Genomic DNA, 12,390 nt, shown 5'->3' with positions numbered 1-12,390 from the left:
TTTTTAAATTATTATTATTATTATTTTTCATTCTAATTATTCAGACAATCAAGCTGGCATGGGAAGTGCTACATTGATTTGAGCTTTGACCTTGGCCTGCTGCACAAGTTTTCTTTTCTGGCGACGTCAACTAGTCGTCTGAGTGGGTGACTGTTGAGGGGGCCAAAAGGTTTTTTTGTTTTTTAATTTTATTCAAAGCTGGGAATGGGGGGAGGTTTGTCTTATAGTTGTTTGGCCTTTCAACATGAAAATAAGAATTTCCTTGATATGGTTCTGAAAAATATTTAAACCCATTTATAAAAAAAAAGGGGGAAAGAGAGAAGGAAAACCAAGAAAACAAATTTCAGAGAAAGTGCTTTTGGTGGAAAATTACTTTTTGTGGAACTCTAATGAGTAGGGCATTTGTTGGTTCTCTTGTTTTCGGGAAGCATTCTCATTTCTCTTTTTCCTCTTGATCTACCTTCATCCATCTATTCCTTTGTTTTCTCTAAGTTGCTCAGAAGAAGAAAAAAAAGAATGCAAAGTAGCGCTTTCATTCTGTTGTTTATTTCAATGGACGAACCCATTCGTGTTCAAATTACCACCTTTCTGCTATAATTATTTGTTCAAAAATGGGGCCTGAAACGGAAAAACCTGGTCAGGGATAATCAATACCACATGGCCAGTTTTTCCAAAGACTAGATTCTTCTTATTCCTCCTGCATAATCAATTCATGCCATCCTTATAACTCAGTATCTATCACTTCTTTTCCTAAATTGTATCCAAGATCTCCAAATTTCTAGTAAGAACCCCCAGTACAATGTCACAAGCTGTATAATCTTCCCACAAATCAGTAAATTTACCAAATACCTGAGTCTTGGTGATTGTGCTGCCGAACTTGTGTCCAACTCTTCTATATTCGTTTCCCAACTTATTCCAAATTGCAATCATGGAAAAGTCATTGAAAAAATCTCATGCTCTTCACCTGGCTGTCAACTACATAACATTCATGCTAGATCTGAGCTCTTCTTGCTCTTGGAGTTCCTCAATCTCCTCATCAAGTACAAAATCAAAATGTGGAACATACCCATCCCACTTCATCTCACCAATTAGAACATCAAGCTTCTCATATATCTCTTTGCATCTCGGATGAGCCTTGTCACCAACAAGAAATGTGTGAACCTCATCTAATACCTCGATCCAACTACAACCCGGTTCCTTTTTTAAATAATTGTACCTCATTATTTTTCTCATCTCGGTTACCTCAACCCACATACCTGCATCAGCATAGATATTTGACAGAAGGACATAAGCAGAAGAGTCTTGAGGTTCTAATTGCAGGATAGAATTTGCCGCTTTTTCTGCCACCTCTACATTCCCATGGATCTTGCAAATACTGAGGAGAGTTCTCCAAATAACAGCATCAGCTTCAAAAGGCATCTCTTGAATAAGTTTCAAAGCCTCATTAACTTTACCTGACCGGCCTAATATATCAACCATACATGTATAATGCTCCAACTGAGGATCGAAACCATAGTCACTCCGCATAGCATGGAAGTAATGCCACCCTTTCTCAGCATGCCCAATGTGCGCACAAGCACGAAGAACTGAAACAAAAGTAGCATGGTTTGGTCTCACATTTACAAGCTGCATATTCTCAAAAGTCGTCAGGGCCTCTACTCCAAAACCATGGTAAGCATATCCACAAATCATTGCATTCCATGTCACAGGATCTCGCCTAGGTGCTTTCTCAAACATTAATTGGGAGTCTTGCATGTTTCCACATTTTGAGTACATATCGACGAGAGTGCTGGTTATATACACATCTGATTGCAATTCCAGCTTAAGGATTTGAGCATGGATTTGCTTCCCAAGTCCAACGGTAGCCAAATTAGCACAAGTGTCGAGAACTGTTGCATAAGTGAAGTTATCTGGGTTTACACCCTTCTCCAACATCTGGGAGAAAAATCTCTGAGCACTCTCACTTTGCTTTTGCATTGAGAATCCAGAAATTATGGCATTCCAAGAAACCATCGTTGGTTCTTCTAATCTGTCATGGATCTTTTCTGCCTCTTCCATCATTCCACACTTGCAGTACATATCCACAAGGGCACTTCCAACAAACAAGTCCAACCCCATTCTGGATTTGATTATTCTGTTATGGATCTCCAAGCCATAGTTTAAAGCTTGCTGACCAGCACATGCTTTTAAAACACTGCCATAGGTGAACTCATCAGGTTCCATTCTTGATTGGAGCATTGAAACAAAGAGAGAAAGTGTTTCCTCTTCATTTTCATTCTGCTCATGGGCTGCAATAATTGCATTCCAAGACACAGCATCTCTTCTTCCCATCTCATCAAACACGCTACAAGCTTCAAAGAGACCTCCACATTTACCATACATGTCCAACATTGCATTTGCCACACAAATACTTGACCTCAAACAATTCTTAACTGCTAATCCATGTAGTTGAAGCCCCTCCAAATTTCCTTGGATCACTGCACATGCGCTAAATGCAGCAGATAGGCTTATCTCATCAAAACCAAGGCCAGATTTCTGCAAAAGCCAAAATAGCTCCAGAGCTTTGAAACCTTGATAACGTCGAGCATAACCAACAATAATGGCATTGTAAGATTGCAAATTATGGTTTTGCAATGAGTTAAATAGCTTTCGAGCTTCAGGCATGCTGTCACATTTTGCATACATATCCATAGTGGCAGTTCCCACAATGACATCAAATCCAAAGTTGGTCTTTAAGGCGTGTCCATGCAACTGAGTGCCTAACCTAAATGCAGATAACCCTGCACAGGACCTGAAAAGACTAGCATAAATAGATTGACTAACCTTGATTCCCACCTTCAGCATCTTCTTGAACAGTTCTAAGCCCTTAATGAACTGATCATTCTGAACACAACCGGCAATAACAGCGCTCCAAGAAACCAAATTCTTTTCGGGCATTTCGTGGAAAACCTGGAGAGAATCAACTAATTTCTTACATTTGGCATACATATGTACTAGAGCACTTCCTGTTACCACGTCATTATCGAAACCTCTCCTCACTGCATGTCCATGAATCTGAATCCCCAAGTCAACGTCTTCGGTAACGGAACATGATTTCAAAGAAACTGCAAACGTAGTACGGTCGAACACCATCCCCGTTCTCCCCATCTTCACAAATATATCAATCGACTCCGAATAATCACCCTTCAGCAAGTACCCTGAGATCAAAGAATTCCAAGACACCACATCTCTCAAGGGCATTCTGTTAAAAAACAGCTGCGCGATCTCCATCTTCTCACATCCTGCGTACCCAAAAATCATCGTGTTCCAGGAGACCGTGTCTCGTTGCCCCATTCTATCAAACACGTTAGAAGCATATTCCAAACTACGACATTTCACATACATTTGCACCAAACAATTCGCAACAAAGACGGTGGGCTGAAACCCAGTAACGAGCATGCGAGCATGGGCTTGTTTGCCCGGATTCAGAGCTCGTTGATCCGAGCACTCTTGGAAAATGTGTGAAAAGGTTTTCCAGCTTGTGGGTGTTCTTTGGGTTGGCACAAGAGTACAGAATGTACAAACTGATGGAGTTTTGCACAGAGGTATTGATGGGAAAGAGCAGAGCCTTATTAACCGAAGGTGAGGGATGTGATGGTGAGCCATTAACTATGGAACTCATGCTTTGGCGGGTGTTTTTGACCGTTCAGAATCAGTTTTGGGTTCTTCACTCGTTTGCCTTGTTTCCATGGGCCAACCAAATGCGGCCTTCTTGAAAAGCGTAAGTGCAAAAGACTTCAATTAGTTGAACCGCACTATATGGTTTTAAATAATATGGTTAAATGCTTTATACACTCAAGTGATTTAAGTTTTTTATTTTTTAATCTTAAGACGGTCTTTCTGTCAAAATTTTGTCTAAAATTTGATAGAACGCCACGTTAGTACCAATTACGATTTAACACGTATCCATAACATTAATTAATTAAAAAATAATTTTTTTAAAATTAAAAACATTAATTTTTTTTAAAAAAAATTATATTTAATTAAATAAACTACATGGGTGAATAATACTAGCATGCGTGGCATATATAACACCGGTTAAGTTATTGATTCCAACTATTTTTTATTTTTTTACATATTTGCACAAAAGGAGAAAGAGAAAAGATTCAAACTAGAACTTCTATCTCAAAAAGCGTGATTCTTAACCGATTTAACTATTTTTTAGAGACAATTTCAACTCAAACTATATGCACTAAAAAAAAAATTTATAATTTAACCATGTTATAAATATAAAGTCACATGTATTATTTTTGAATTTAAACTAAGGTTTTCGTATTTTTACGTGTTTGGTGCAATATAAAATACTAGTTAATTAAAAATATCTTTTTAACAAAAAAAAAAAATCCATTCTTTTTATATACCCGCGCAGAACCGCCAAGAACCCGCCGGACCCAATACGGACAAAGAGAGCCTAAAATAATAGAAAAGATGCAAATGGGCCCATTCTCAAAAGTCACCACAATTAGCCAAATCTTGTTGAATGTTCCATGAAACCTGCATCGTGTTTCTTTATTCCTTCCCTATTCAATACTTGGAAGGTGCAAGGAAATCCTCCTCTGCCCTGATCACCATCGAAGAAACCTCCTATGAACTTTCTTGCCATCCTCGTTTGAATATATATATATATATATATATATATATATATATATGCCACACTCAATCTCTTGTATCTAAACTCACAACACATGTCATCAATGGAAGGCAAAGTTTGCAGCGTGCCGGATGATCAGCCAGAGAGCCACAAACTGCTGCTACGGCTCTGCTCCAACGAATTTATATTCATCTTCTCCGGCATCGTAGCGTTGCTGTTCATGAATTTACCTATGGAATACGTGGATGGCAACCCTGCTCCCACCTTTATCTTTAAGGGCCAGCCCTACACTTTCCACGCCTTCCTTGTCTGCGTCACGGGGGCTTTTTGTGGCTCCGTTTGTTCCATGCATCTCCGCGAGACCAACCCAAAGGCAGCCAGAATTTTCCGACGTTTTCGCTCCGGGGCCACGCTGGCGGCGCTGGTTATTTTCTTCTGGACTGCTGCTCCCGCCGCCTTCAATTTCTGATTATGCCGGAAAATCAAATTAGTGCAATATGTTTTAAGAGATGGCTGTCATTGTACTATTACTATTTTACAGAAATAACAATATATTGTTGGTACTAGATTAGATCATTCTCATTGAAGTTGATTTTAAATTCCATTTAGCGAGCATATCTTACAGTATTAGAGTGTGACACCTGTTCATTTTAATTAAAAAAAATTACAAATGTAAATGTAAAAAATAATAAGAATTGTCCGGACTTTTGGGTTGTGGATGTGATATGTTTTCAGAGTGAGGAAGATAAACTACCTATGTATTGAGTTGAGTCTGTTTAGAACAGATCTGGTGTTACAACAAAAAAGTAGTAATAGATTAGCAGATATTGATATTATAAATACGTCTTGAATGTTTGATTTTTATATAAGCATTTATGATTTGTAACCTCGTAGTTTCGTTATGATTTTTCAGAGCTTTTTACTCTATAATGTAAGGACGTTATGCTTATAATCCTTCTTTAATGAGACTATTTTTTTTTTAAAAAAAAAGAAAATTAAAAAAAATAAAATAAAATAACATTATTTGCTTTGATAGCAAATTGTTAGGAATTTAAATATAAAGGATGTAAGAAGATAATTTAAAATGTGTTTTTAGAATAAATCAGAAGTGTTTCAAATTAAGAGTTTGTAAATAAATTTTTCTAAATATTAATTTTAAGGGTTCTATGAAACACCGGAACCGCCAACGGTTTTGAGAAGGGGTTCCAAAGAATCAGCCTTTAGAGTGAACCATCATGTCTCGGCTCAACCAACACAACCTCCCGGAAACCGACCCCAATCCACTCCACCCGCGTATCAACGCCCAATCCCTGGATTCCCACACCCACCGGCGGTCCAATTTCTACGAAAACTCGGGCCGCGATCCCTTCGCCTCCGACTTTGGCTCTGGTTCCGACCGCGACGCGGACCGCTTTGTCGCCATCCTCTTGGAGAGCTTTTCCGATGACGATTTACTCGCCTTCCACGTTGATGCGGATCCGGGTACGGATTTCAGTTCTGAGGACACTTTTCGCTTCTGCTTGGAGGAGGAGCGGAGGATTGAGTTTGCGGGTTTGGAACGGGAGCAAGTGGGGGAAATAGAGGTGCGAAATCTTGAGCGTGATTCGTATGCTGATTTGGATTCGTTTCTAGCAGGTCTTATGGATGAAGACGACGCGGTTGGGGCCGAGATCGGCGATGTTTTGGGGCGGTTCGCGGAGAACCAGGGGCGTAGCCGCCCGGCGGCGAAGAGGGTTGTGGAAAGTCTTCCTTTCGTGGAGTTAACGGCGGAGGAATTGCGTCGAAGCACTGCGGTTTGTGCGGTTTGCAAGGATGAGATTGTGGTGGAGGAGAAGGCGAGGAGACTTCCTTGTGCTCACTGTTATCACGGGGACTGCATTGTGCCCTGGTTAAGTATAAGGAATACGTGCCCCCTTTGCCGGTACGAGTTGCCCACTGACGAGCCCGAGTTGTGAGAGGATTGGTGGTGGCGGCGTCGAGGGGCATGGCTTGCAGGTAAGCTACCATTTTGATGAATAGATCTTGTCTGTTATGTGTAAATACTTAATTTTTGTTTTGGGATATAGTCTCGAATGAAGCTTGTAATAGTTTTGTTGCACTTGCATTTTGCATAGCTCATTATGTGTTACTAGAAATCTGCTCTATGGGATTGTCATGGAAATAAATTGCCTTTTTAAAGTTTATTCAAGTTTTACTGGTGCCTATTCGCTGAAATTAGTGTATAGATCGAAATTGATTGTGGTCATTGAAAGAAGTGTTCAATTTGTGTGACCTTCTGCATTGTTGTGCCTGTCGGCTGTTGTTCTAGTATCATGGTGAATAAAAGGTTTAGTTCTAAATTTAACGGATTAAAGGGGTGGAGTGGACATTAATGTGTGCCTTTTCATTTCAAATGAATTGGACATTATTCATTTTATGGTCAGGATTTGAAGTTGATTCATATATCTGTGTATATGATGTCCATGTTGGTACGTCTTTTAAAAAATTTAAATAATGTAGCACCATATACGCCGTTAGATGTACCAACTTTAAATCTTGACCTTAAAATGAATCTATTTCAAATGAAATGAACAAGATTCTATTTTGTGCTAATTGCCCTACTACCTCCCGCTAGTATGTTAATTTTGACTCAATTTGGATGGTGGGGTGGACATTGTTAACTAAACTCAAGTTTTGAAGCTAAGTAATAGTTATAAGGAACATTTCTAATGACCCCATAGTTTAGGGTGGATGGTTGCAACTAACCCTAATTTTGAAAAAGATATGAAAAAATCGAAAAGATAGCATTTTGATATCAAACAGACTTGACATGAACATAAACTATAGTTTGGCCAAGAATCTGGTTCCTTGTTTTTAAACTCCTAATGGAAGTTCTGCCTATATTATGAATTCCATATCGTGTTAAATTTCCCTTTAGGCAATTTTGGTTAGTAAAATCTTATGTGATTCTTATCCAGATTTTTATAGGTTCGCTTTTCTCAAGAACTTACCTGGCGGGAATTAATTGCTTGACGAAATCCATTTTCCCCTTTCCTTCATTACTTTTGATGCTAGATATAATTGACCTTTGAATGAACGAAGCTCTTGCTTCCAGAGCAGGCTGTTCTTATTAAATCTTTCACTTTATCTTGGCAATCTTTTGTACTACTTTGGTCCTTTTGTTTGCCCCTCTTTCCATTTTGGGATGTCCCAGAATTGATACACTCTCCAAAGTAATACACTTCCAAGTATTTGATTTTCCTAAGTTACATTTATTATGGTGCACACCAAATAAAAGAAGAATAAATAATGTTTCTTGCTGCAGTAGTTTGATTGACTGTTTATTTGCACATGAAAGTAATGATTGATGTTCACCTATAGACTTGAATATGCGAAGATAGACAAACAAAAGGGGTGGTGGAGTAAAATATAATTCTTGGCGGCTTGTTGAAGAAACTTTGAAGATGTTGAAATCATGTTTTTCAATATTTATTTCTAAGATATTGAAATCCACGTTGATTGTGACTTTCCAACCTTCTATTGTTACTTCTATACATGCAATTCACTTAAACTACTATAATATTCTTTTTAAGGTCAGTAGGGCCACTGGATTTGGTACCTGGCTCGTGTTTTTGTGAGTTATGGTTGTGATTTTTTCGGTTGTTACCTATGCTTATGGCCTTGTACAATTCCTTCAGAACCTAATATTCAATGATTCTTAAGTAGACTCACGATGCAGGGAAGAATGTAGGAAAATTAGATCTTGTAAAGGAAAAGAAACGATCTTAAAACTGATATCATCTGTGTTATTCATTATCTATAATGCACAAAACACTTTTGGGGCGCCACTCTTCAGCCAAGAAAGCTATTCTCCATGTTTTTTGACCAAACATACATGGGTGTAAATAAGATTTCTCTAGTTTTTGGGGGTGTCATGGCCCATGGCCCCTGCCCCCTGCCGGTCCCCTCTAATTCTGCCCCATGCTTGCGGTGCCACAGTGCATCACTTCAACACAGGGCCACGAGGATAGCTCCAACAGCTATCCCTTACTCCTTTGCGCCATGTTCTTCAGTTCTGAATCTTGTATTATCGCACCAGAGAAGACTTGAGACTTGCAGGTCCTTGCACTTTTATTTATTTATTTATTTATTTATTTTTTGTTTCGTTTGGGTTAGAAGGTTACAATGGGTTTGGCTTGAGAAAATTTTGGAAAAAGAGAAAACATGCAGAGAGAAACAATACAAAAATAAAATGGCTCATAAGAAAAGTGCCGCTACTTGTAGCATTTATTTTTGGCTAACTTAATAAAATATTCATTTTGCATTTTTTTGTGCTAATCCAATGTGGGGGTTTGTTTTACAAATTTGATTAGTCATTTTAGATAAAAGTACAATTTGGCTCCTCCATTGAGAATGCTCTTAATTATTGGAGTTTTTGGCTAAGGGTTCTAAGGTAGGTTTCAGGTTTTGAGTTGTTTTGGATGTAGCCATAGGATAATGATTTTCTCGCAAGTCAAATGATAACGCAAGATAATGGTAGGGACTCATTTTGCTGTATAAACGACATGCTTTTATTCGAGCTCATTGTGGTCCTATATTTCTGCAGCTTTTGCTTGATTGTAGAGCGCCAAAGTGGCTGTTCCAGGGGGAAAAAAAAAGCCATATGGTAAGGAGCATCATGAGAATAGTATTGAGCAATGATGTTTCTTGGCATATTTTCCTCAAACACAAACACGTTGTTGCTGCTTTTGTTGAGGACTGCGACATCACTGGCCCTCAATGCAATATGGTAGGACTGTCCGAGCAACTCCCTTTTTGGGCAGGGAGCTTCCTCTCCCGGGGGCTCTACAATCTCCTTCTTCCCTTCTTGTTTTTTGGGCAGGAAATTGCATAGGATTCCCATTCCCCTCCATTTTTTTTTTTTTTTTTTTTAAGCGAATGAGGAAACAAGGGAGATCTTGCCCATTCACGATCCAAATGGAAGAAAGAATGGGAGACCAATTGGGAATGCTTCCGAACACTAGGTTGGAAACAGCCCATCTAGCTAACAAATGTACTTGAACATTAGCACTTATAGAAACTTTACTAGCTTTCCAATTATGAAAAGATATTAAAAAAAAGTTAATATCCAAAATAATGGAAGCAAAGTTTCAATCCTTGAAGAGATCCGAATTTTGAATGGCTAAGATGATGTTGATTGCATCTCCTTCTAGAATGAGAGAGCCGCTTGAGCTTCTCCTATGGCAGCATCTATGGTAGAGAGTCGCTTAGTAATCGCTTGGATGATATTACCATTTGAATGGCTAAGTACCATAGTAGCAACAACAAAATCAGACTTCACCGCAACATCAAAGTTGGCTTTGATAGTTCTAGGAAGAGGAAGACTCCAAAGAGAAGAGGATTTAGCATCAGCCCAAGCGAGATTATGATGCTTCACAATAATCAAAATATGCTGAAGAGACTTAGCTAAAACTGGATGAACCTCATTGTGCACCAATTGATTTCTCACATACCAAATGTGATCAATAGTGATGGCTGCAAGGAGTTGGAACTGTCGAATCTCATGAATTGGAATAGCCAATTTTTGATAAGGATAAAGAATAACAGAGATCCACTCAGATATAGGGAGATTGCAGAGAGATTCAAAGATGAGAGGCCAAGATAAGCTATTCCACAAAGATCTAGCAAAAGAACAATCAAGAAAAACATGAGAAATAGTTTCTTGTGCATCTTTACAAAAGGGACAAACCAATGCAGCTTGATCCTCAGAATGAATAAAACGAGCAATATTAGCTCTAACAGACAATAAGTTCCAAGATATCTTCCAAAGAAGATGCTTCAATCTGTGTTGAAGCTTGATGCCCCATAGGTAATTCTAGATTTCAGGAGAAAGGGGAGAAGTCCTACTATGAGAATTAAGAGAAACAACTTCATGAGCTGACTTAACCGAAACTTGACCAGAGACAGCAGGGGTCCAAATCCATCTATCATCATCCACCCGCTGTGGAATATGGATTTTTTGAATCTGAGTAACAGAATCTATATCAAAAAGATCATGCAACAAAGAGACATTGTAGCTTCTGTTGATAGGATCAATCGGCTCATCTACATGGTAGTCAGGTAACCCAACCAGATTCGGATTGGGGTTGGGTCTAAAAAGAAGTGCATGTAGGAACCCAAGGAGAGGTCCAAATATTCACATGTTGACCATTGGAAATGGCTAAGCAAGCCCCTTTCTCAACCACAGCTCTAGCTTTCAACAAGCCTTTCCACATCCAAGAGGAGGTGGGATTGAAAGTGGTGTTAAGAAAATTAGAGCCTTCCTTAAGGTATTTACTCGTAAGAGTAGTCACCCAAAGCAGAGGTTGCTTAGAAGTTAATTTCCATCCCAATCTAGCAAGCAAAGAGTGGTTGATGAAATCCATGGATCTAATTCCAAGTCCTCCTAAAGACTTAGGCTTACAAATGTTATCCCAAGCCAAAAGGGTGAGATTATGGCTCTTATTATGTAGGAATTCCCACCAAAATTTCCTCAAAATAGCATCAAGCTCCATGCAAAAACCTTTGGGCAGCAAAAATATGGACATAATATATGAAGGAATGGAATTGGCTAAAGTTTTGATAAGGGTGGTCCTAGCTGGTAGAGAAAGTAGTTTAACTCTCTGACTAGAAACTTTGGACAAAATTTTATTTTTTACGTCAACAAAAGTAAGCTGTTTACTCTTATGAAAAAAAAAAGAGGAATGCCAAGATATTTTACCTTGGAGGGGATGAGGGAAAGGTTTAAAATGCTCTTCATAGCACTAACAGTGGGAGACCTACAATTCTTGCTAAGAAACAAGGAAGATTTGGAACGGTTAATCTTTTGACCAGACCAATACGAATAAGTAGATAAGCAGTACGTGTAAAATGGCATTGTCTTCTCTGTCCTTGGCTTTAGAAAAAAATTCATCAAGTCATCCGCGAACAAAATATGGGAAATAGGAGGGCTTTCTCTAGATATTTTGATGCCATGCAGATTGCCAAGAAGTTCTTCTTTCAAAATAAGCCTAGACAATATTTCAGATCCAAGAATAAAAAGAAAAGGAAAAAGGGGATCATCTTATCTAAGACCACGAGTACATTCTCATTTAAAAGCGTTGTGGATAATGTTTAGCCATTTCTGCATGGACTGCTTGGAACACCAGAAACTGATGTTGCTTTGAGAATGTGTGCTTTTGGTAGAACTTCAATCATTCCCATTGCTTCTTCTTTTTTTCGACATAATTAATTAATGGACGATCGATGTTCAGCCTAGATAAAACTTTCTAGTTATTACTAATTTTTTTTTTTAATACATTACAATATCTAAATACATTGTTTTACATTTTTACTATATATTGTTGTCTTCCATTTTTTTATTTTATTTTATTTTTCCTAATTGAATGAGGGAAAATAACTACAGTGTAGGATCTTTTCTAATCCAGATGGAAGAGAGAATAGGGGATCTTTGTGAGAATGCTTCCAAAAACATGATGAGAAGCGTCACATTAAGCTAACACATGTGCCCTAAAGTTGGCACTACGAGACACTTTCAAAGCATTCCAACTCTGAAAGGAAGATAAAACTAAACTAATATCCGAAATACAATTAGCAAAGTTCCAAGAAGAAAATAAAGAAGGATTATTGATAGCTAACACCACTAAAAGAGCATCTCCTTCCAAAGAGAGAAGATTGCGACCCAAAGAAGCTGCCAGCCTAGAGGTCAGCAAAGCAGCAAGGACCCCTCCTTGAAAGCATCT

General features: G+C 38.5%; 2 protein-coding genes across 3 annotated transcripts; one reads left to right on the top strand and one right to left on the bottom strand.

Annotated features, from left to right (window-relative positions):
* Positions 1 to 531: 531 nt before the first annotated feature.
* LOC132180350 (pentatricopeptide repeat-containing protein At3g02330, mitochondrial) lies at positions 532 to 3,759 on the bottom strand. Its single transcript, XM_059593145.1, has one exon. The coding sequence runs from the start codon at positions 3,643 to 3,645 to the stop codon at positions 976 to 978; it is 2,670 nt and encodes an 889-aa protein (XP_059449128.1). The 5' UTR covers positions 3,646 to 3,759; the 3' UTR covers positions 532 to 975.
* A 1,996-nt stretch (positions 3,760 to 5,755) lies between these two features.
* Positions 5,756 to 9,704, top strand: LOC132181485 (E3 ubiquitin-protein ligase CIP8-like). Of its 2 annotated transcripts, none has more exons than XM_059594732.1 (2): positions 5,756 to 6,112; positions 6,266 to 6,813. In XM_059594732.1, exons 1-2 carry the CDS (start codon positions 5,866 to 5,868, stop codon positions 6,583 to 6,585), a joined length of 567 nt encoding a protein of 188 aa, XP_059450715.1. In that variant the 5' UTR covers positions 5,756 to 5,865; the 3' UTR covers positions 6,586 to 6,813. The 2 variants fall into 2 exon arrangements, with proteins under 2 accessions (XP_059450715.1, XP_059450714.1); XM_059594731.1 differs by adding an exon at positions 9,216 to 9,704 and having other exon boundaries at positions 5,759 to 6,625.
* The last annotated feature ends 2,686 nt before the right edge of the window (positions 9,705 to 12,390 follow it).

This window comes from Corylus avellana, chromosome ca5 (assembly GCF_901000735.1).
Source record: "Corylus avellana chromosome ca5, CavTom2PMs-1.0".
Lineage (NCBI taxonomy): Eukaryota > Viridiplantae > Streptophyta > Magnoliopsida > Fagales > Betulaceae > Corylus > Corylus avellana.
This window is presented reverse-complemented; position numbering and strand designations above follow the sequence as displayed.

What these genes read in the sequence shown, in the direction of transcription:
- LOC132180350 (XM_059593145.1), bottom strand. Translation starts at nt 3,645, where the DNA reads ATGGCTCACCATCACATCCCTCACCTTCGGTTAATAAGGCTCTGCTCT.
- LOC132181485 (XM_059594731.1), top strand. Translation starts at nt 5,866, where the DNA reads ATGTCTCGGCTCAACCAACACAACCTCCCGGAAACCGACCCCAATCCA.